The sequence below is a fragment of the Eptesicus fuscus genome, chromosome 21 (genome assembly GCF_027574615.1).
Source record: "Eptesicus fuscus isolate TK198812 chromosome 21, DD_ASM_mEF_20220401, whole genome shotgun sequence".
NCBI lineage: Eukaryota > Metazoa > Chordata > Mammalia > Chiroptera > Vespertilionidae > Eptesicus > Eptesicus fuscus.
Window position 1 is genome coordinate 36,904,269 of NC_072493.1, and position 24,940 is coordinate 36,929,208.

The 24,940-nt window shown below is 48.3% G+C and overlaps 1 protein-coding gene and 2 pseudogenes across 1 annotated transcript; 1 reads left to right on the forward strand and 2 right to left on the reverse strand.

Annotated features, from left to right (window-relative positions):
* Positions 1 to 519: 519 nt before the first annotated feature.
* LOC129147622 (abl interactor 2-like) lies at positions 520 to 7,132 on the reverse strand (annotated as a pseudogene).
* A 6,815-nt stretch (positions 7,133 to 13,947) lies between these two features.
* LOC103284701 (galectin-10-like) lies at positions 13,948 to 19,138 on the forward strand. Its single transcript, XM_028142702.2, has 4 exons — positions 13,948 to 14,018; positions 15,681 to 15,757; positions 16,251 to 16,461; positions 18,568 to 19,138. The coding sequence occupies exons 1-4, from the start codon at positions 14,004 to 14,006 to the stop codon at positions 18,676 to 18,678; spliced, it is 414 nt and encodes a 137-aa protein (XP_027998503.2). The 5' UTR covers positions 13,948 to 14,003; the 3' UTR covers positions 18,679 to 19,138.
* Positions 19,139 to 23,242: 4,104 nt separating this feature from the next.
* On the reverse strand, positions 23,243 to 24,116 carry LOC129147621 (putative monooxygenase p33MONOX; annotated as a pseudogene).
* Positions 24,117 to 24,940: the final 824 nt, after the last annotated feature.

Here is a 24,940-nt window from a genome sequence, read left to right on the forward strand (position 1 = left end):
AGCTCTCTTATATTGTTCTTTTTTAAAATTTAATTTTTCTTTGGATTTTTAAGAAGTGTATTTCTAAAATTAATTTGTATGCATGCTTTAAACAAATAGTTATAGTTCAAGAATGAGAGGGTCTAAACAAATGGTATGACCAGCACCAGCATTTAAGCTTCTGATTTTAATATTAGTCTGACATAGCATTAGTAACCATGCTGCATTGAAACATGAGTGGTATAATCTGAATCATGATTTGTTAAATATTGTACTCCAGACCCCCAGAATATTTAAGCTGGTCATGAAGTTAACATTGTGTAGGTAAGTATAAGAATAAATACTATGGACAGCCTCTTGTGTAAATTGCTGTTTAGCAATACACAAACTGCCTCAAAGATTTATGCTTACAAGGTAGACGTTCCATTATCCCAATAAAACAGCATGTCCTGAAAATATGGGCACATTTGAAGACAATTTTGTTAACCATTAATAGTATGACTGAGTAACAATAAGAGCCTACTTTAAAAGCAAAAAATTTTAGTCAGTATAGTGCATGATTGATTCAACATAGTTCCCAGGGAACAGACCAGTCACTCAATTGCAGACTCCGTCATACCAGCCATCATCATTCTTCTTTATTACATAAACTAGAGGCCCGGTGCACAAAATTCATGCACAGGGAGGGTCCCTAGGCCTGGCTGGCAATCAGGGCCAATGGGGGCCTTCCGGCTGCCAGCCAGGGCCTTCCTTCTGGCTGCCGACCAGGGCCTTCCTTCATTCCTTGCTGCCCCCTTGTGGTCAGAGCACAATATAGGAAGTGGATCGAACTCCTGGTCTCCTGGTCCAACTCCTGAGGGGACACTTTGCATGTTAGCCTTTTATATATGCAGATGATTGCACCCTCCATAAATGACAGCTCATCATCCTTGTCTTTTGTATAATCATATATTGCCACAACTTTCTCAATATACTAGTAATTCTTAGGGGCCAAAGCAGGATCCCCATCTGCATACAGGTCATTATACTGAACTACTGCAGCCTCCTCATCTTCATAGTCCGCTGGAGGTGGTGGTGGCGGAGGTGGAGAGTCACCAAACATGGAATGTCATCTGGTGGAGGTGGTGGTGGTGGAGTTGGACTATCAGCAGCTGATCTAAGAGTGAGTGGTGAAGGTGTAGGCACGGCCATGGGAATGCCAATACCGCTGCTTCCCCTGTTTTCTCGACTTCCACTTCCCCCACTACTTCCACTGTGTGTCCTCGGTCTCTGATTTAAAGAAGCTTTCCGCCTGGGCTCTGCTGACTTCCAAGCCTAGCAGGACGGGTCATGCAGTCCTTAGGAACTGTTGGAGGTTTAACAGGTGCCAGGGCTTTGTAAGGCGTATCCTGTCCCAACGTTCCCCGGCCTGACATGGGAGGACTTGGTGGCTTCTGAGTAGGAGGATTTGTTCTGGACAGTGTGCCAGTTCTTGCAGGCTGGTTATTTCCATGCTTGACGCGATGGCCCACATCATCCAGAACTGTATATTCAATAGGTTTTGGAATAGACCTTACAGGGTGCTCCATATTTGCAGGTCGCTATTATTTTGTGAGTTCTTGATGTATTCTTATTTGTTGTCAAAATACCAGTCTCTCTTCGAGCCACTTTCTCTTTATGAATATCCACTGTCTGTGAGAGATGATGGATGGAAGACTCCATTCTCCGAAGCTGAGAGGCTTGGATGTCCAGCAAGTGGAGTTCCTTGTTGGCCAATGCATTGATTTGGTAAACTGCACTTGCTAGGGGTTGGGTTGTGTGGGCTTTGGTCTCTTCTTTTTTTTTTTTTTTTTTTTTTTTTTTTAATTTCTTTATTGATCAAGGTGTCACATATTTGTCCTCATCCCCCCATTCCCATCCCACCCCTCTCCCCACGCATGCCCCAATCCCCTGTTGAACTTAACCGTTGGATAGGCTTATATGCATGCATACAGGTCCTTTGGTTGAACTCTCCCTCTCCCCCCACCCTCCCACTCCCCTCCCCTATCCTCCCTCTGAGGCCCGATGGTCCGATCGATGCCTCCTTGCTTCTGGTTCTGTTCTTGTTCCTCAGTCTATGTTGTTCATCATTTCCCCTAGATGAGCGAGATCATATGTCACTAGATATATACTAATAAGAACTGAATGTGAGACGAGCAATAATAGTTATGCTGACAGGCAATGAATCAATCTGTAGCGAGCTTCCCCCTGGACCAACAGTTCTTTTGAGACCCAATTTCAATGTCCAGTAGTTCCTTATGTGTACATGTCAGCACTGACCCCTCAGCTCTGGATGTGGACAAATGGTGGTAATGGAGGTCCGACTCCCTCTGGTTTGGTCTCGGCCGAACCCAGGGGCACGGCGTCACCCGGACTAAGGGGCACGTGGCCTCACCCATACCCAAGGGGCGCGTGGTCTCACCCGGGCCTGGGACCCAGCCTCACCCGGATGGATCCAGGGGCGCACGGCCTCACCCGGACCCAGAATCTGGCTTCACCCGTACCCAGGGACGCTTGGCCTCTCCCAGACCCAGGGGCACGTGGCCTCACCCGGGCTTAGTTGCACAAGGCCTCACCTGGATCCAGGGACACATGGTCTCTCCCGGACCCAGGGACGCTTGGCCTCTCCCAGACCCAGGGCCACTTGGGCTCACCCGGGCCTAGGTGCACAAGGCCTCATCCGGTTCCAGGGACACATGGTCGCACCCGGACCCAGGGACGCTTGGCCTCTCCCAGACCCAGGGCCACTTGGGCTCACCCGGGCCTAGGTGCACGAGGCCTCACCCGGATCCAGGGACACATGGTCTCACCCGGACCCAGGGACGCTTGGCCTCTCCCAGACCCAGGGCCACTTGGGCTCACCCGGGCCTAGGTGCACGAGGCCTCACCCGGATCCAGGGACACATGGTCTCACCCGGACCCAGGGACGCTTGGCCTCTCCCAGACCCAGGGCCACTTGGGCTCACCCGGGCCTAGGTGCACGAGGCCTCACCCGGATCCAGGGACACATGGTCTCACCCGGATCCAGGGACGCTTGGCCTCTCCCAGACCCAGGGCCACTTGGGCTCACCCGGGCCTAGGTCCACGAGGCCTCACCCGGATCCAGGGACACATGGTCTCACCTGGATCCAGGGACGCTTGGCCTCTCCCAGACCCAGGGCCACTTGGGCTCACCCGGGCCTAGGTGCACGAGGCCTCACCCGGATCCAGGGACACATGGTCTCACCCGGATCCAGGGACGCTTGGCCTCTCCCAGACCCAGGGCCACTTGGGCTCACCCGGGCCTAGGTGCACGAGGCCTCACCCGGATCCAGGGACACATGGTCTCACCCGGACCCAGGGACGCTTGGCCTCTCCCAGACCCAGGGCCACTTGGGCTCACCCGGGCCTAGGTGCACGAGGCCTCACCCGGATCCAGGGACACATGGTCTCACCCGGATCCAGGGACGCTTGGCCTCTCCCAGACCCAGGGCCACTTGGGCTCACCCGGGCCTAGGTGCACGAGGCCTCACCCGGATCCAGGGACACATGGTTTCACCCGGACCCAGGGACGCTTGGCCTCTCCCAGACCCAGGGCCACTTGGGCTCACCCGGGCCTAGGTGCACGAGGCCTCACCCGGATCCAGGGACACATGGTCTCACCCGGACCCAGGGACGCTTGGCCTCTCCCAGACCCAGGGCCACTTGGGCTCACCCGGGCCTAGGTGCACGAGGCCTCACCCTGATCCAGGGACACATGGTCTCACCCGGACCCAGGGACGCTTGGCCTCTCCCAGACCCAGGGCCACTTGGGCTCACCCGGGCCTAGGTGCACGAGGCCTCACCCGGATCCAGGGACACATGGTCTCACCCGGATCCAGGGACGCTTGGCCTCTCCCAGACCCAGGGCCACTTGGGCTCACCCGGGCCTAGGTGCACGAGGCCTCACCTGGATCCAGGGACACATGGTCTCACCCGGATCCAGGGACGCTTGGCCTCTCCCAGACCCAGGGCCACTTGGGCTCACCCGGGCCTAGGTGCACGAGGCCTCACCCGGATCCAGGGACACATGGTCTCACCCGGATCCAGGGACGCTTGGCCTCTCCCAGACCCAGGGCCACTTGGGCTCACCCGGGCCTAGGTGCACAAGGCCTCACCCGGATCCAGGGACACATGGTCTCACCCGGATCCAGGGACGCTTGGCCTCTCCCAGACCCAGGGCCACTTGGGCTCACCCGGGCCTAGGTGCACGAGGCCTCGCCCGGATCCAGGGACACATGGTCTCACCCGGACCCAGGGACGCTTGGCCTCTCCCAGACCCAGGGCCACTTGGGCTCACCCGGGCCTAGGTGCACGAGGCCTCGCCCGGATCCAGGGACACATGGTCTCACCCGGATCCAGGGACGCTTGGCCTCTCCCAGACCCAGGGCCACTTGGGCTCACCCGGGCCTAGGTGCACGAGGCCTCACCCGGATCCAGGGACACATGGTCTCACCCGGACCCAGGGACGCTTGGCCTCTCAGACCCCGGGGCACGTGACCTCACCCATGCCTAGGTGCACGAGGTCTCACCCGGATCCAGGGACACACGGTCTCACCCGGACCCAGGGACGCCTGGCCTCCCCCTGACCCAGGGGCACGTGGCCTCGCCCGGGCCTAGGCGCACGAGGCCTCACCCGGATCCAGGGACACATGGTCTCGCCCGGACCTAGGGGTGCGTGGCCTCTCTCAGACCCAGGGGCACGTGGCCTCACCTGGACCTAGGTGCACGAAGCCACCCAGACCCAGGGGCGCGTTACCTCTCTCAGACCCCTGGTCGCGTGGTCTCACCCGGATCCAGAGGCTCACGGCCTCACCCGTACTCGGGACCCAGCCTTACCCGGATCCAGGGGCCCACGGCCTCACCCAGACCCAGGGTTCAGATTCGCCCGGACCCAGGGGCACATGGCCTCACCCGAACCCGGAATCCAGCTTCACCTGGACCCAGGGGCGCGTGGCCTCACCCAAACCCAGGGGCGAGAGGCCTCACCTAGACCCAGAGGCGTGTGACCACATCTGAGCCCAGAGGCTCGCAGGCTCGGCTGGACTCGGGTCTCAGCGGGGTTTCGTCTTCTTGATCCCAATTCCTGTTGGTCAATTCCCTCTCAGCAATTCCTTCGGTCATTTTCTCAGAGCTTCAGGGCGGCTGCCGCAGAACTCGTTGGGCGGCGGGTTCGGCAAGGCTCTGGTGTGCCCGGTGCCCGGCGGTGGGCTGGTCCGGTGTCGCTGCGTCGGCCCTTGGGTCTGCAACGGTGGCCAGTCGCTGAGCGTGCGCACCTGGCCACTTCGGGGCATTGAGATTCTTGAAGGACTCGGAGGTCAGCAAGCACGGAGTCTCCCTCCCCATGTCTCCCAGGGGCTCTTCTGTCCGTGCTCGGCAGTGAGTGGAGCCGTCCCCTCAGCCGGAGACCGCTGGGGGAACTGCGCCGAGCACGTTCCAGGCCACCATTGTGTCGCCTGAGCCATAGTTCTTAAAGTGTGGACTTTGGGTCACCGGCATCAGCATCATCCTGCGTACCCCTTTTTATTCTAGTTGTAGAGCATCTGCTCAGCCAGCCCCCCGGTCTTTCTGGCTGGTGTCTGCTCCGCTCTCCCGTCGTAGTCTCAATATTGTTGTGGTAGGCAACGATCAGGCTGCCGCCCTATGTCTCCATCTTGGTCCTCCTTTGTACAGTTAAGTCTTGATTGTTGTTGGTGTCACTGGGAGGAATTGTCCTCCAGGCCAATTGGCCGTGAGGACCCTCTTTGTCTATATAGGAAGAGTTGCTGTGCAGGAGACATGTTTGTGGGCCGGGTCTTGATGCAGCAATGCCTTGGCGCTCACTGAGTCTGCCTCTAGAATGCCTCCCTTATGCAAGTGATTGAAATCTGGTGTCATCTCCCACCAACCACTAGATGCCCTCGTTTCTGGGTCTCCAATGTAGTGTGGGTCAGCCACTACCTGAGGCACTCAGCAGGAAAAAGCTTCTGCTCAGCTTGGCTGGGGCGGAGCTACAGGGTGGAGCCTACAACCTTGGCTTCCTGTCAGCCCCGCCCTATGAGGCTCCTGTGTCTGTGTCCCTCTGTATTCCTTGCAAACACCTCTGAGAGAAACGCGCCCTGGAGTTTCGCCCACTGCCAAACAGTCCAGTCCCTCCCCTAATGAATCTGGACTCCCAGATTCTCGCCTGGAACTGGGTTTCAGTGTAGTTGGAACTGGGTCTCAGCGCAGTCTGGCGTCCCTGTCTCCTTCCCAGCAGGGCCACCCAGTGGCGCAGGCAAAAGTCCGTCCTCTGCGCACCTTCCAGTGCGCGCGTCTGGAGCCGCCGCTTCTCTGTGCCTCCGCCACCACAGCCCAAATTCATTCCCCCAGCGTGCGCCTGGCTTCCCAGGGTTTCGCCCGGAACTGGGGTTCAGTGCAGTCGGAACTGGGGTTCAGCACGGTCCTGAGCTTATGTCTCCTTCCCGCTAGGGCAGTTCAGTGGCGCAGGCAACAGTCCGTCCTTTGCGCCCCTCCCCGTGCGCGCCTCTGGAGCTCTGCCTTCCCCCGCTCCTCTGTGCCTGCGCCCCACAGCCCAGATTCATTCCCCCAGCCTGCGCCTGGCTTCCCAGGGTTTCGCCCGGTACTGGCGCTCAGTGCAGTTGGAGCCGGCGCTTAGCACACTCCGGAGCCTTTATCTCCTTCCTGCCAGTGAACGCCGGCCAGGCCGTCAGCCGCCCCTTCCTCTCCGGCTCCATCCTCCCCGCAGGCGCGCGTGCTCGTGTCTCCGCCAGTTTCTCCATACCTCAGGCTTTTACGGCTCCCCCGATTGTCCCCGTGGCCTTCTCCTTCCCCCCAGCTGTGGGCATTTTAGTCCGCCAGCTCTCCTGTGGTTCTGGACGATGTCCGTTCTGACCTCTAGTTGTGCCTTTGAAATTGTTGTGCCCGGCTGCAGGTTAGGTGTTTCACCTATGCCGCCATCTTGGTTTCTCTTTGAGTCATCGGCTTTGGTCTCTTCTAAAGCTTTTCTCTTGTCTGTAGCCTCTCTGTAGTTGTCCTCACAGTAGTCCGCCACCCACGCCAGGTTCTGGTCACTCTCTATCAGCGCCCTCTTGCCAGAAGGGATTTTCTCCTCTAGTAACATCTGCAGCTCTGCCATTTCCCACCCCTCCGCATCGCTTCCTCTCACATTAAAGAGACAGAGGCTGCAAGGTCCGAGGAGACTCCAAACACTTTGTAGCCCAGACACAAACCGCCTATCTGCCCTCCCGCCCTCCTGCTCCTAAAATTTAAATGATTTATTGTTGAAAATATTATATATGTCTCCTTTACCCTTACCCGCCCCCCCCCCATTGACCTCTCCCCGGCCATCCCCGCCCCCAGCACATGCCCTTGCCCCCCTAGTGTCTGTGTCCATTGGTTATGCTTACATGCATGCATACAAGTCCTCTGGTTGATCAAAAGAGCCCCTGGACTCTCTCTCTCTTCTTCTTAGTCTGTCTGTCCATTGAAAAAGGTTTACAATATGCCAAAGTGAAAGGGATAGCACAAGTTCCAGTCTAATTGCTGGGCAAGGACACAGGTAATGGCCCCCCGCATTACCACCAGACATCAGCACAAGCTATCGACAGTGCAGAATGATGGGCTTCTGAGGATACTCGGCCATTTATGCATCCAGATAAATTTCCCATAAACTCTGAGTACTGTTCCCCCTACGCCCACCTTGAGAGGCAGGAGGTATAGTTTATGTCAGAAGTTGCCGGCTGGATTGTTTTAGGGGAACCTTGCTCTTTACCTCTGTTGGATGGGAACAACAGGGAGAGAGTTTTACAGGAAGCATTTCCCCACATGGTTTCCTCCTGATACAGGGCAAGCACACATTCCATCCCGTTACTGTCTGAGGTTCATCTGAATGGAAATGGGACCACTTGGCCCTCTAGCCTTCCTGGCACGCAAGCATAACAGTCTCTTTTATTTAGAATATTACAGAATATTTAATCCATTCTACCCAGGCATATGTTTCCTTATATCCTGCCTCCTTTTGCATCATGGTGGCAGTGGCAATGTCCTTGGTGGGGCTAACAGTCTCAGAGCAAACCTCTTTAGGGGATCTTGTCCTGTGACATCTACTCCTAAATCTAGTCCTAGTCAATCTCTTGGCCTAAATGCTGAAATATCCAAGTCATTGAAGTTTTCTATATTTAAGAAGGAGGGATTACCCTGTAAGTTCTGGCACACATAGGGAAGGGTACCTCTATCTAGATGTATTCTAGTCTTTAGGTGACTAAACTTTTTATCTCCTGGTCAGGATACAGTTGCCTAGGCCTGGTGTTGGGTGGTGCACAATACATCATTCCAGGCAGGACAAGGGATAGGCCATTCACTCACAGTGAGGTATCAGGACACATGCAAATGGAGTAGGCCTGTACCTGCTTTTGATGGTTTAGATCTCCACATGGTATAACTTGGCAAGCATCAAATTGAAGGGTTATGGGCTTATCGCCCTTGGTTATGTTAGTCAACTACTTAACTGGCTCAGCATGATCTGGATTGTACACATTTCCCCAGCCCACATTGCAAGCCCCTGCAATTTCCCAGAACCGGAAAGCAAATAGACAGTCTATAGTTTCTTTAGTGTTAATTTCAAGGGGCTATGTCCTGATATGGCTGTCCAACTTGAGGTGTCGCCACCCAGAGAGGCTGGTTGTACGCCCGCAACCTGAGTGTGATGGGTTCAACCTCATTCTGCAATCTGAACAGCCATCTCGGAGGTAAGCAAGACAAGGTAGGGTTCTTCCCAAGAGGGTTCCAACTTGTTTTCCCTCCATGTCTTAACCAGAATGTAGTCTTCCAGTTGATGGCAATGAGTTGGGAACTCAAGAGGAGGGCCTTGGGCCAGGAGGCCTTCTAACCTGAGAGAGATTAAAGTAGAAGAGGTATCCAGTATGTAGTTCTTAAAACATTGGTCCCTAGACTCCATTGTAGGAAGATCTTGAGGCATTTCAGGGCCTATTGGACTCACCTAAAGCCAATTCTAGGTCAAGAAAAACTTCATTTATTCTTCAGTGTGGTCAACAAATGACACTAATTGGATTTCTGCTACCTGTCTCCCTGAGTACATTGATAAAAGCTATTTACCCTCTGATTAGGGAGGCAAATGTAAACCATTTACTCTTAAGTTTTCTTGGTTTAGGGAAGATGGGATTTCCTATATAGCTCCAAATTAGAGTTTAACCAACGTAGGTTTCCTATTCTACTTGTCCTGGATTACTGGCCTGTGTCATTTATATAACTACCTTTTAATATTTCTCTTTACAGATATTCCACAACTTTCACAAACCCTTCCTTGCAAACCTTACCACTTTCAGAACCCACTTTCTTTTTCCTTCAAAATGATACCAAAACCATAATTTCTTTCCAATTAGTTAGAATTCTTAACCCTTAGAAACCTTAATCTTTAGGTGACATGTAAGCAATTAACATTCCTCAGGTTAGCAATACATTCACATTTTTAAGAGAGATTTCAAATATCAGATTCAAATCCATCCTCTAGATTCCCCATACGAGGCAAAGTCAGATTAATATTTCATTGTTCGGGGCAAAAACAGAACACTGGGAACTAGCTATGGTTATGGGAAATATTAATGATGCTCTGTCAACCACGACTGCCCTGTGTTGGTCAAAAACAGGACATACCAAGTTGACTGGGAGTTGTATGCCCCCGGGACCTAGGAGTCAACCTTAGAACGAGGTCCATTCTCATTCAAGAACTGCCCATTATCATGGAAACATTATTCTTGTTGCCTAAACAGTGGATTCACACACCACACAAGCAGCTGACGTATGTGGGGCTGCAGAGCAGATTTCTGTGGATGGCCCGCTACTCTCCCATACGGCCAGCAGTATGGGAGAAACACTCATATATGATTCAGCTCGGTCTCTGCTCAGTTGGCTCAAGCAGCACGGACCCATTGATTATCTGGTTACACTAGGATCTTATCTCATACTAACCCAGCACAGCAAACGCCTTAGGTTCTGAGTGGTGCAAAACCCAAACAGCAGAGACAGAGGATTCCCTATGTTCATAAACCAGCGAAGAGCAAACTAAGTCCCCAAAGGATAGAAAGCAAGCAAAGTAAATCAGTAACCGAAATCACACTACAGGCACAGAGACAAGAACTCTCACTAGTTAGGTTTCTGGTGGTTGATGTCCTGAGAGGGAAGAGTCCCCAGGATTAAGGATTCTTGGCAGCTGCTGGAACGTTCCTGCAATCTCTGCCACGTGGCCAGCCTTGCCACAAATAGCTGCCCCCCCACCCCCACCCCCAAAGCGGGACGTGCCCCATCTTTAAACAAATTAAACCAAGCAACAAGGAGACAGAAAACATCAATAGAAGCACTTACATACAATATTTACAGGCACACACAACCCACAGATAGAGCTTCACACCATGCTCCCTGTCTGTTCAGCCGCAGATGCCACAGAGTGCCCTGCATAAGAAAGACAACCGGAGCAAAGCAATGTCCCCTGGCCCTGGTTTGGGGACTGTGCCCCCCTCAGAGCCTCAGAATTCTCTCCAATGGACTGTATGGGGGAATGGCTCTTTCGGGGCCTAGAATTTTTGTTTCCCATCCTTGGTAGGTCCCTCGTGGCTATTCTATGCTCTCAACCCCCCATACTGGAGATTTCTTGCACTCCCTGAGATCTGCTTCGTCCCTCTCTAGTCATTTCCCGCGCAGGAGAATGGAACCGCCGATCAGAACTCTGCACTCGCTTTGTGTCCAAGACACATCCCAGTCACATATACTCGACCTCCGAGGAGACCCAACCACCAAGGCATGTTTATAGTCTGGTTTCCTACCTTGGCTCATGCATGAGGTTTGCCTGGTTGCCATGGTGCTTGCTTGGGCCCTTCCCATGTTGCTGGCTGACTCGCAATCCCGAGCTTATAGTTGGCCCGGGGGTAATGGCCGTCCCTCCTCACTGAGGCCGCCACAACTTTGCAGTGGGATGTGCCTCCTCAGGAGAGGGGTCCAATGGCCCTCCCTAGCAATCAATGGAATCCTGGATCAGCCCCCAAAATGTTTAGAAGAAGGCAAGCCCCAAAGCCAGGGGTCCTGGTAGAACACAAAGGATACTGGGGAGCCAGACAGCAAGGCAAATATCTTTCCTTCTGCAGATGGGTGCGCATGCACAGGGTCTGGCAAGCACACACACTGAGTGGGTCATCCATTTGGGGCTTTATCCCTGACGCTCACCGTCTGTCCCTCACTCTTGATTGGTCAGAGTTTAGGCTCACATTCTTGTGTGATTGGCTAATTTAAAGGAAAAAGGGAGGGGTTGCCCTTTGCCGGTTCAAAATGGTGGTTGCCTAAACTCCCTTCTTTGACTGAAAAGATTACTTTTTTATTCTCACTTATATGATTCAACCCTGTCTCTGCTTAATTGGCTCAAGTAGTGACAGGCAGCCTGGACCCATTGATTGTCTGGTTACAGAAAAAAGGAAGGAAAGAAGGAAGGAAGGAAGGAAGGAAGGAAGGTAGGAAGGAAGGAAAGAAGGAAGGAAGGAAGGACAGACCAGCCCATCTCAAATGATTGTCTCTATGCTAGAAACAAAATTTTCAGAAAAAAATTGATAAACAATTACATTTACATTTTTTAAATTCAGAAAAATTTAAATTTAAAGCTTCTTTTCCTAAAGGAACCATGCTGATGGTTTTTCAAATATATATATTTCCAGATTTAAACTACGGTTATTTAATCCCAATAAAGTGTGATAAATGTTATACTCTACATATTTTCACAACCTACCTTAAAAAATAACAAAACTCATTTTACCACTTGGGAATCTTAATGTTGGAAAACATTCTGATTTAATTTGTTTTTTATTTATTGTTTTATAAACTTTAAATTTTTAAAATGACTCTTTTAAAAAAATATATTTTATTGATTTTTTACAGAGAGGAAGGGAGAGGGATAGAGAGTTAGAAACATCCATGAGAGAGAAACATCGATCAGCTGCCTCCTGCACACCCCCCACTGGGGATGTGCCTGCAACCAAGGTATATGCCCTTGACCGAAATTGAACCGGGAACCATTTAGTCCGCAGGCCGATGCTCTATCCACTGAGCCAAACCGGTTAGGGCTAAAATGACTCTTAAATGTGTTATTAATTTAATGAGCTATAATTTATTGAACAGTTTATCATGATTAAATTATAACTTATTGAAGTTTTATTATTATAAATAATTTTTCATTTTAATGTCCCATGTTGATTGATGTATGTTGGAAGTTGACCATGCGGGTGAAGCTTGAAGGCTAAAACTGTTTTTCCAAAAGGTATTTGTATCTTATATTTGGTTTCATTTCCTTAGTCATTCTGAAGACAAGAACCTTTGTTTGGTTTCATTTCCTTAGTCAATCTGAAGACAAGAACCCCCCACACCCATGTTTCTTTGCTGTGACAATGGGAGGGGTCAAAAGAAAGAATTTTATGGCTTTTCTAGTCAGGTTTCACTTTGCTATGGGAAAAGTGATTTCAACTGTGAACATGTCCCAGCTTTGACTATGGTGTCTAAAAGATGGACGAAGCATCCCCACCCCTCCTACCTGTCATGATTTCTTCATGGGAGACTGCAAAACCTCACCCCCCAAAAAGCCCCCACAAATCTCAGATTTAACAATGACAAAGGACAATCAGTTGAAACTTCCTTATGATGACTTGCAACTTGTATTTACTTAGAGCGATTCTCTCTTTCAGTTCCAAAACTCCCACAAATACCAGATGAGGCCACATTTGGCAGAGTAAGACTGAAGAACAGCCTTTTTTACAGTGTCTTTCTCAGGTTGTAGCCTTATATTGCTTCCATAACTTGATTCCCCATCTAAATAAATACACAAATAGAACACATACAAGCAAGTGCCTTATAGTTATCACATATACTCCAACCCTCTTGAGGATTTTCAGGGGCACAAGCATCTTTGGGAAGAACCTTAAGAGGGTGTTCAGCTGCTCTACAGGGACCCCGAGTGGCTGGGAATGACCCCATTTGCTGCCCCACATGGTGGAAAGACCTCTATTCGCTACCTCTTCAGAGCCGCAGGGAGAAGGAAGCCTCACTGGGTGAAATGAACTGTTGAGTGTGCAGGCAATGAAAACACGATTCTGTGTCAATGATGATTACATCGAATATGTCCCTGCTTTACATTCCCATTTCAGGCTTTGAACTTGAAAAGGGTCCTCAGTCCTCCACCCCCGGTAAAGAATGAAATGTGGCTGAAGTCCCATCACCTGTTCTTGTGCCTGTTCTCAGACAGGCCTAGAACCAAAGAACATGGAAACCGGAGTAGAATTGAAGGTGCGCACAGTTTTCTCCGAATCTAAAGGAGAATCAGGGACTCATTTGGATTCACATGGATGCCCAGGGAGACGTGAGAAGGTGTGGCTGGGTTCCAGGTGTGAGAGAACAATGCACTAGTGGCATGGGCAGCGGCAAGGGTGCTACTGGGGAGTGGAGGTGACACAAAGACTCTCTCTACCTCTGACTCCACGTCTGCTGAGGATCAATGTCCATGCTCTCCCCAGGCCTCCGGAAGACAGTCCTTACCTCCTGGAAGAACAGTTCTTTGCCATTGTTCCAGTGGGAAGAATGTGTATCTTTTGGGTGGGTTCCACGCTATTGTACACATACTGAGTGAGAGGCATGTAAGCTGGCCTTTAGACCCACTCCCACACTCACCACATCACCCTTATCTGTGCATTTTTCCTGCTACTCCTTCCTCACCCACTGAAATTTCTACTCAACACAAACACATCCTGCTCAAGGACAGGTCCAGACGCATGTAGTGATTGATTCTATTTGTGATACTCCACCCCTTCTCATGCTGGAAATCTTTCTAGAAGAGGCTTAGAGACTGGAATGAATCCAGAGGGTGGGGCTTCCAGGAATTCTTTATAATCTGCCGCTCGCAGAGCTCACACACACAACGCGACACAGTCAGGAAGAGCTGTCCAGCAGAAGACGCAACAATGGCGGTGGTACAGGTGAGTAGAAACGACACAGACTTCAGTGATCCCAGGTTCCATGAAGGAAGGAGGAAAGAGTGCAAGGCAGATGAAAATATTTGGGGCATTTAGCAGTTGTGAAGGCGTGGAAGAGAGACCCTAGGCCTATGATGATGGAATCCTTATGGGGAATCGTGTGCTGACCTGGGCCAGTGTAATCCAATGCCAGCATTTGGTGGTGTCTGACTGACTGTGAACTGTGACTTTGTGTGGGAAGTAGACAGCTGACTGGGATGAAGGACTGTGTGTGTGGTGCAAGGGGTGAGATTGCACATTTGTCTTCATGACCGTGTGTGTGTGTGTGTGTGTGTGTGTGTGTGTGTGTGAGTGCAGCTGGGGCAGAGGTTGAGCAACTGTGCATGTCAGTTGGGAGTGTTGGCAGGTATGTGATATGGTGAGTCCCATGTCTCTGTGTGACTCTGTGTGATTCTCTGTGTGTGTGATAATTTGTGACTGCATGTTGAACTGTGAATATTTGTGGCTGTGTCTGCATGTGAGTGTTCTCCCCTACATGGTAGTGACTGTTTAAGTAACTGTATGTCTTTCCATGTGTATCATTGTGGCTCCTGGTGGGCAGAACTGGAGGTCTTGGGGAGAGTGGGTTTCCCAGGACTCCTCCCTGAGCATTAATGAGAGCAGAATGAGTCAGTCCTCAGATGCCTCTTCTCAAGAAGCCTGGGGGAGGTGGACTGTGGGGCACAGGATCTCCTGTCTATGTCAGCACACGGTGACCCATGCTCCTGCCTCAGGTCTCCTCCCCCAGCCAGTCCTTCCTTTGTCCTAACAACAACAACAACAACAACAACAACAACAACAACAAAAGGTGAACCAGATCCTGGCTCTCTGGGGAAGGTGGTTGTGGGAATTGGTTTCAGAGAATGGATCACCTGAAGATGGAAGGAACAAAATCAACCTCAGTCCAGACAAAGCTAACAGTAGATACCAATGGACAATGTGTAGATTTCTTTAATTATTTTCTTCAATTACTGCCCCCCGACCCTGTGTGCAGGTACTGGCTGTGTCCTCAGTGACTTGTGCATGTTCCTGAAAGAACATGCATGTCCTTGAAAATTCCTATGCATATATAGCCCACACACAGGCGTCTCCTTTTCCATTATCATTGCCCTCTCTTTTAACAAATGTTTTTCATTGGAGTGAATATTTATAGTTTTATAGTTTTGTCTTGTCTTTAGAGTTTCAGATAGGAAATGATCAGAGGGTGGAACTTCAGAAAGGGCCCTTCCCTCTGCTAGGTCACCCCTCTTTAGACCCCATACATACCAGTGATCAGGATAAAGGTCTTACATCTATTAGCTCATGTGTTACTGAGCGTTCCCTCTGAAATAGGAATTTCTGATAATCCTCCTTCTACTGAGGAGACGAAGGCAAGGAGCATTCAAGTAATAGATCTACGGTCTCACTGCTAGTAAGAGGCAAAATTAGAATCCAGGAAGCCTTGTTCTTGAAATGACAGTTCTCTCATTTCTTCACGGACACAGAGTCCTGACTGTGATGAGGTGGGGAGGAGGGGGCCCTCAGAGTTTTTCCTTTGATGTTTATCCTGCTTTGCCACTGGGTGTTGTAGGAGGGGAGACCACACTTGGCTTTGTCCCTCTCATCCACTCTCTTCTCCCATGGCAGGTCCCATACACAAAACTTGCATCCTTGAACATTGGTTCTTCAGTGACAATCAATGGGGCACCTGCCATGTCTTTCATGTGAGTACTCTGTAGCCTATGGGGGGAAAATGAAGAAGTGAGGTTATTGTAGCTTTGGAGGTCACTTCATGCACGAGTGATACTGAAATGTGTAATTAGCATAATGGTAGCACAATGCAGTTGCAGTCCCTGGAGACCCATCCGGTGCCAGGATTAAACCTACAGGTGCATGTCTGTGGGTAAGTGTTGAAGTCTGGGGGCTGGGGTCACTCAGGCATTGGAGCTGAGGTTTATCATCAAGCAGTATTTCCTGGGCATGAAAAGTAGCACCAGGCCAGTGACTACTGCTCGGTGTGAGTCCTGGGCTAAGAGATGAGGCATCTCCCCAGCCTGGGCAGGACAAGCTGAAGCACCCCACAGGGACACGTACTGCAGTGTCACCCAGGAAGGCCTTCCTTCCCCCAGGGGGAGTTGGGAAGGGTGTATGTGTGTGTCGAATGTGGGCCCCCATGAGGAAGGGTCCTGCTCCACATGCTGTGTGCTTTGCCTTCAGCATGAGCCCAGAACTGCAGGTGGATTTCCACACTGGAACTAAAGAGGACTCCGACATCGCCTTCTGTTTCCGAGTGTACTTTGGTAACTGCGTGGTGATGAACAGCCGTCAGTTTGGGGACTGGAAATCAGAGGAGAAGTACGAAGGTATGCCTTTTGTGGATGGCCAACCATTTGAGCTGTGCATCTCGGTGCTTCAGAATGAGTACCAGGTGAGTGTACCCAGAAGCATCCACTACATGGGCTCTAAGGGCTCTCAGAGGAGGACACAGCTCTCCCTGGCCTGGCCCCCAGAGTCACTTGTGGTTCATCTCCTGCCCCTCTCATCACACAGCACCCTCTGCTTGTACTGCCATGCTCAGGTCAAGATCAGCACACATGCCTTATTCTCCACGGTGGAAAATGTCCTCCGTCTTCACTTGTAGCCATCTTTTCTAACTGTGCTATCATTCTGTCAGTTTTCATGTAGGAAATTGTTAAAATATACATATAAATAATTATAATTAGTTTAAAATTGAGTGTTTTTACATTCCTAAATCCAGTCCCTCTCTCCAGAGCAACAGTTACTAGTCCTTTTGTGCTCTTTACAGAGACATTATATGCTTGTACAAGTCTATCTATCTATCTATCTATCTATCTATCATCTATCTATCTATCATCTATCTATCTATCTATCTATCTATCATCTATTATCATGTATCTGTATCTGCTTTTGTTTCTTTCTAAATAAATGATGTTACAAGTATTTCTAGTAATCACACATTGAGGACTAGAGTTCATTTGTTGTAAAAAAATATGTATGTTAGATGCTCTAGCTCCGTGGTCGGCAAACTGCGGCTTGCGAGCTACATGCGGCTCTTTGGCCCCTTGAGTGTGGCTCTTCCACAAAATACCACAGCCTGGGCGAGTCTGTTTTGAAGAAGTGACATTAGAAGAAGTTTAAGTTTAAAAATTTGGCTCTCAAAGGAAATTTCAATCGTTGTACTGTTGATATTTGGCTCTGTTGACTTATGAGTTTGCCGACCACTGCTCTAGCTGGTTTGGCTTAGTGGATAGAGCATCGGCCTGCAGACCAAAGGGTCCTGGATTTTATTCAGGTCATGGGCACATATCTAGGTTGCAGGCTGCTCCCTGTACAGGCCCTGGTCAGGGCTTGTGCAGGAGACAACCAATTGATGGGTTTCTCTCACATTGATATTTCTGTCTGTCTTTCCCTCTCTCTTTCACTCTCTTAAAAATTAATGGAAAAAAATATCCTCGGGTGAGGATTTAAAAAAAAATATAAAAAAATAAAAAAAATGTATGTTAGAGAAATCATTCTGCTTGTGATGTACCCATATTATTTAATGTTCACCTAATATTCCAATAGAAGCATTCTCAGAACGATTTAACTTGACCCTTATTCATGCACATTTAGGTGGTTTCCATATTTTGCTCTCATGAATGAAGCTGCATTCTATATAACATTTTTGTCATTATCAACCTCTCAATGCTTATGTGAAAGGACAAATTCAGAGAAATGGAATAGCTGGTTGAAAAAGTGTGTGCAATTTAAATTTGAAAAACTAAGACCTTAAAAAGTTGACTTTTTTCCATAGCCATGGTAATAAAGTATATATTTAAAAATTCTGACCTTTCTAAATGGAGAAGCAAAAAATTAACATCTTATTATGATTAAAGCCAGGTATCTTTTCATATGCTTGTAAGCTGATTTAAATTATCCTCATTTAAAATCATATATACAATTCTACCTCTTTAAGAACACTGAAGCCCTAGCTGGTTTGGCTCAGTGGATAGAGTGTCAGCCCTCAGACTACAGGGTCCTGGGTTCAATTCCAGTCAAGGGCACATACCTGGGTTGCAAGTATGATATTTGGCCCTGATGTGTCTCTCTCACATCGATGTTTCTCTCTCTCCCCTCCCCCTTCCACTCTGTCTAAAAAGCAATGGAAATAAATATCCTCTGGTGAGAATTAAAAAAACAAAAAGAAAGTAAGGATAGAGACACTCAGGATTAATGAGACACAACTTCTGGCCATGAGAATCTTCTAAGCTAGAGGGAAGGCCTGACCGACATAGACAATGCAACAGAAAGTGGTAGCACTTCAGTGGAGGAATAAGAGAATCACAGAAAATAGAGTGAAGAACTGTCCGAAATAGCCGCAAAATATAGGTTATAAAATGAAGCACGTCTACTGGCTTTTGAAGTGTGACGGAGAGTTTCTGGGTGGATGGTGTGTCTATAGGGCAGAAGTAGAAAGAAAGACGGTAAGTTTGTTTGGTGGCATACTGTATTTATGATACATTTTCCCTTCCAGATAAAGGTAAATGGCCGTGAATGTTACAAATTTTCCCATCGACTCCCGCCAAATACTGTGAAGATGATCCAGGTGTGGAGAGATGTCTCCCTGACTTCAGTGAGTGTCTAGCAGAGAAGGATGTGACCAGAATCCCCACTGTCAAGGAGATCCCTCCACCTAAGTGACGCTGTGATTCCCAGAGCTCGCTAACAACATGGGTTCTCACCTTCCCTTACACTTGGTCATTAAAACTCCTGAGAACTTAAATAGATTTGCTTCATGTTTCTGAGGGGAAAAAAGAGAAAAAAGATTAAGTGCTCAACACTTAGAGGGGCATGAGAGTACTGTGGGAGAGGTCAAGGAATCAGAGAGGATAAATGTTTCTCGGACACAAGGAGTGAGGGACAGGGTCATGGGATGTCTGAGAAGACCTTGGTGACAATGTCCGTATGTAGTACTTACGATATGTCAGACTCTGAAGCAAAATCCTTCCCCAATTTCAGACAACTAAACCAAGATATTAGGTATCTGGCTCAAGCCACAAAGCTAAAATTGGTAGCTGGGGAAGGAACTTTGTATTTGGAAGACAATCAGGTGAGATTTCTTAAATCTTCTTTTATCCCAAGGATGTTTAATATATATTATCACTGTGCCTGGCTCTGTGTGAACTGCACTGGGGAAAATAAAGAAAATGACAAGGCCAGCACGTAAAAGTTTTCATCCAAGAAGTAGTTGGAAAACCAAGAAGATTTACCTCAAAGAATCTCTTTTTTCTATTACTCAAACAATTGCAAGATCTTTTGAAGTTATGTGGGCAGGAACCCGCGACATGTTTGGTAATGAACTGTTATGATTGTAGACCAGGGAGGGTAAAATTGACAATTTACGCACATGATGCAGTGACCTGACTCTGGTTGTGATGGCCCACAGAATCGTTGCAGAATAACGAACCTCTCCAAAATATGTTGTTGTAAAAACAATGATTCATTATTATGTCTCCCAGGTTTGCAGGTGTCCTGCACTCATGTGGGTAGTGTATTTTGTGGCCTTAATCAGATTGTGGTGGGAGGTAGAGTTTTCTGATGGGTGCTTTCCTCATGTCTCACACTTCACTTGAGCTGGATGAAAGAGCTGGGGACTGGCTGGTTGTTTCTCTTTACACAACCTTCACAGCTGTCTTAGACCTCATCAGCTCACTTAGGTTTCATGGCTGCCATAGTGATCTCTTGAAAAGGCCCAAGCAGAAGGTGCAAGGTATAATAGGACCTAGCTCTAGAAGTCATGCTGTGCCTCTCCCTTCACATCGTAGTGTTCAAAGGTGAGTCAGAGAGACAGCCATAATCACGTGGAGGAGACTACACTAGGGCAGGGGTATGTTGACTTGTGGTTCATAGAAATCATCCTAAGAGACTAGCTACTGCTCCACCCTCAGGCCTCAGAGACATTCACACTTCCCACAAACCCAAAACACTGACCACTTTCTAAGGAATTTCCAAATCTAATACAATTACAGGAACAAGCTAGCGACAGAAGTCCAACATCTCACCATCAAAACCAGGGCCTGGTGCTCATGAAGTGAACTGAGTATAACTCCTCTTAATACGTGCACTAAAGGGACAAAATACCTGCCTCATACATGGCAGACATACATGCTGAAACAGACATAAAAATGCAATCCACGTCTCTATTTTAACAGGCAGTCATAGGAGATGTATAGCAGCCACTGCTTTGTTTCATATCTGAAAACCAGACAGGTTCATATCTACCTTTTTGTTTGGAATTGGTACTCTGCATCAATAGCGTCCACCCTCCTTTCTCAGCTTCTTTGAGTTCCTGCCTAGATGCCAGAATGACTATTTTAGGAGCTCTGATAACCAGCCCCTTAGCAAGTCTGGAGAACAACTTAGGAGACACACTACTTAGAAGAGATTATTCATAAAAATAGACCACGGCAGATTTAAGAAAGTCTTCTGGAAATAGCCTCTTTCTCCACAAGGTCTACCTTGGGCATCAATCACATGATCTCTCACCATGTCCATTGCCACAGCTTCTTCTTCAACTCCAACCTTCTTAACTGGAATGCTTCTTTCCTTAGTCTTCCTCCAACCTAACATCTAGAAGCCTTGAAGTGGCAACACATTGCTAATGGCACTGTTCAGCCTTTCTTTTGGGTTTCATTTCATACTGGAATGACATTTCCCCCTTACTACCTATAAACTCTTGAGTTTTGATTAGGCACAATCTTCTCCTTTCACTTTTTTTTTCTGTCTTCATTTTGGTCACTTCTGCATTTTGATTATGGATCCTAGGACCTCATCATTAGCCAGTAATTTATATTTTAGGGAATTATCTAATTCCTGCACTAAGTGGATGAAAACTATCCTGGGGCCCTTGGCTTGGTCAGCAGAACATGAGTTAGAGTTCATATCTACTTTCCCCTTGGCTGGTGGTCATCTTATTGGAATAGCCTAGCCAACCCTACCTGGTGGCCCTGCTAAACAAACTCAAAATAATTGCCCTCTCTTTGAATGATATTGGCCAACTCAGTCCACTTCCCATGGATTATTACATTCAACTTTATCTTTTGTGCTGATGGTGCCAGTAGTGATGTCTCAGATACTAAGATATGACATAGAGAGTCCAGGGATCAGTGTTCCACAAGAAATCTTTGAAGTGCTTCTGGGGACTTCACTGATCCCATTTTTCTCAATCCAAATCTCCCATCAGATAAGACATATCTAAAAATAGAAAGACATTCCAAGAACTTAAAGCCGTCCCTTCCCTTATCTCTTCACCTCTCCTCTCCTCTCCTCTCCTCTCCCCTCCTCTCCTCTCCTCTCCTCTCCTCTCCTCTCCTCTCCTCTCCCCTCCCCTCCCCTCCCCTCCCCTCCCCTCTCCTCTCCTCTCCTCTCCTCCCCTCTCCTCTCCTCGCCTCTCCTCGCCTCTCATCTCTTCTCCTCGCCTCTCATCTCCTCTCATCTCCTCGCCTCTTTTTTTTCTGTTCTCTACTATTCACATCTCTGTCTTTGTTCATCCATAACTGATCTGACACACCTTCAAAGCAGTCAGTTCTGTTCTAATACTGTCCTTGACAACCAAGTCTGCAAAAGCTTTCCTCTCTGCGGTGCTGTCCGTGGTGCTGAGTAATGTGGGGCTAATGGAGGTTAGCACTCTCTTTCCAAGTGAAGGGCAGGACAGACAGAATAAGAGGACTTTTATTTTATTTTATTCTTTAAATAGATATCTCATAACTCAATATCTCTTTAATGGATGAAGCATAAATTTACTTTAGATTTTCTCACCAAAAATTCTGAATTATTTCAGGTTTTTCTAACAGGAATTCATATGCAACCGGGTGTGAGTCTAGAGGAGTACTCAATTTTCATCAGTATTTCACTTACAGACCATGCAATAATTATTAAAATAGTTTACCAGTGTTTCTCCAAAGGAACCAAGATGCTGTAAATGTTGCTCAAAAACTGAAAAATATTATTATTATTTTAAATATATTTATTTGTTTTTGAAAGTAGTAAGGAAATTTATTATCAAAACAAGTAAGAGATATGAGCTTGACAGAAGACACAAATAAATTAATTGTTCTCATCCTTTGAGACTCCAGGGCTCTCTGTGGAAGGCTCAGCCCAGCTCCCTATGTAGACATGACCCCTCCAAAGCAAGAACAGCAGAGATCTGAAACAGTGTTCAGGACAAGGACCAAACATGTCCATGGTGAGGTGCTTTCCCTGGTTTCTGTCCCCAGTAAGTTCTGTGTTTATGCAGGTCTGAGGCTCATTTGAGGGGCAATGGTTGCATATAGAACCTTTTTTCATCCTTCCACGTGGCTCTTAGAAAAAGTTTCAGGTCCTGGCGACTCTTGTTTCACATGAACATCTGGACTAGAATGTACGTATAGTTACCACCATATTTATTTTTACAAACCTTAACATCCATCAATCTGTACCAAAGCAGTAGGCTGAATTTTCTCCCTTAGAAACTTTTCTACCAAATTGGAGTGAACGTAATCTCACTTTAAAGTGCAGCAGAGGATATGCAAGACTTGTGTTTGTTGACATGTGAAAGAGAAGCACTGCCCAGCAGAACTGCCCTGGAGGCATCACAGTAAGAACTGGCTCTGCGTGAAAGCCATTGTGAGGGCTCCAGTCTCCACGCAGGGAAGGGTCCCTGCCAACTCTGGCTTTTCTTCGTGCCCAGATCTCAAACGGATTATAGGCCCCTGCACCCACAAGGATGGAGCACACAGCACCAGCCATCAAGAGGGCCAGAGACTAGTCAGTGAGCACCTCTACTCCCCGACTTGCCCATGCCCTCGCTGACCCTGGTCTTGAAAGGAATCGAGAATTCTTGGCTTGGGAACAACCCCAGCATTATTTACTTTGTAAGCAATGACCAAGTTCTTGTCCAGGCTGAATAATGCAAAAATAGGTGATGAGGCCCCCATCCATCACTGCTGAGATCACTTAGTCTAACTTTAAATTAAAGCAATGCACAATGGCTTCTTCCACACAAGGACAAGCTTTGCACTAATGTTTCTGAAAAAACCAATTATGTCTCCAGTTCTAGCCTCAGGTTAAGAGTTTGTTTTGTTTTTAAGCCAAACCATTCCTATGTCAGAGCCAGGGTAATAAGAAAGTGGGTGCAAGATACCTCTATCCAGTCACTGGAAGAGAAAGCTCTAGAAGACAGTGGGTGTGAGCACATTCAAGTCACGGGGTTTGAGATTATGGGTCCAAGGTGGTTATTTCTTCCCTTCCGTCACTGGGAGGTCCATCTTGGGCAGCTTGAAGGTGGCTGGATCTTCGGCCATCGGGCGGCCGGCATGCGCATCAGTTCCATTGGCAAAGGCTTCTGGGCTCCTCTGTAGGGCTTGGGTGGCAAAGCCTCCCGAATCAGACTTGTGAAGGGATCTTGGTCCAAAGAGGCTCCATTTATCTGCTGAGTTCCTGTCTTTATTCCCACTTCCGGAATCCATGGTGCTAAAATGTGGGCCAGGTAAGGCTGTGGAAGAGCCAGAAGAGAACCAGCCTCTCGGCTTCTGCTTAAGGGAAGAGTGGGGGGTGCTGCTGGGGGGGGGGGTGCTCTTCCCTAATTATCTCTCCACTCTGTGGTTTTAGTTTGTGGAGTGCTTCTGCCACTGGAAGGTACTTGGTCTCCTCGGTGGTAAGGCCCTTGTGAGGTGTGTAGCCAGCATCTCTCAGCCCTGCCTGTTGCTCAAAACGCTGAATGCTCTCTTGGGTCTGTGTTGTACTCAGAGAACTCATCATGACACAGGTGGCTTTAGCCTTCACCAGTGGGACCTTGTCTATATTGTCAATGGCTGATGACAGGGTCATGGCAGGGGAGGAGACACTGGCTTCTCCTTCCTCCACCTTGGCGAGGTGCTAATACTTGCGCTCCAAAATCACTGGCTTCCAGGGGATGCTGCCCATGTCTGGTGGAGGAGGAGTCATGGGTGTAGGGTACTCTAGGGCATCATCATAGCTGAATGCCTAGAGGCACATCCTGATGGGCAGGAACATTTTGCCTAGGGGCCCACTAGGCTCAAGAGCGGGCACTTCTCGAAACCAAGATGGCGGCATAGGTAAACACCTGAACTTGCTGCCTCACAAAACCACTTCAAAACTGCAACTAAAAGACAAAACGGACATCATCCAGAACCACAGGAAGGCTGGATGAGTGGAAATTCTACAACGAGAAGGGAAGAGAAAAGCACACTGAGACTCAGAGGAGCTGCGAAGGTATAGTGCAGGGGTACGGAGGCGTGCCCTCGGAGAGGGCTGGCAACTGAGGACGCTGCTGTCTTTTTCAAGCGGGAGAGAGACACAAGCGGTGATGAACTCCTTTAGCTTTTTCTTATCTGTGAAGCTCTTTATCTTACCTTCAATTCTAAATGATAGCTTTTCTGGGTAGAGTAATCTTGGTTGTAGGTTCTTGCTATTCATCACGTTGAATATTTCTTGCCACTCCCTTCTGGCCTGCAGTTTCTGTTGAGAAATAAGCTGACAGTCGTATGGGTGCTCCCTTGTAGGTAACTGTTTTTCTCTTGCTGCTTTTAATATTCTCTTTGTCTTTTGCCTTTGGCATTTTAATTATGATGTGTCTTGGTGTGGTCTTCTCTGGATTACTTTTGTTTGGGGTTCTTTGCACTTCTTGGACTTATAAGCCTATTTCTTTCACCAGGTAGGGGAAGTTTTGTGTCATTATTTCTTCAAATAGGTTTTCAATATCTTGCTCTCTCTCTTCTTCTGGCACCCCTATAATTCGGATGTTAGTATGCTTGAAGTTGTCCCAGAGGCTCCTTGCACTATCTTCATATTTTTGGATTCTTTTTGCTTTTCTGGTTGGGTGTTTTTTGCTTCTTCATATTTCAAAT

Excerpts from the sequence above, each read along its gene's own strand:
- LOC103284701 (XM_028142702.2), top strand. Across the intron at positions 15,758-16,250 it reads GCACCTGCCATGTCTTTCAT|CATGAGCCCAGAACTGCAGG; the intron begins GTGAGTACTCTG and ends CTTTGCCTTCAG. Across the intron at positions 16,462-18,567 it reads TGCTTCAGAATGAGTACCAG|ATAAAGGTAAATGGCCGTGA; the intron begins GTGAGTGTACCC and ends TTTCCCTTCCAG.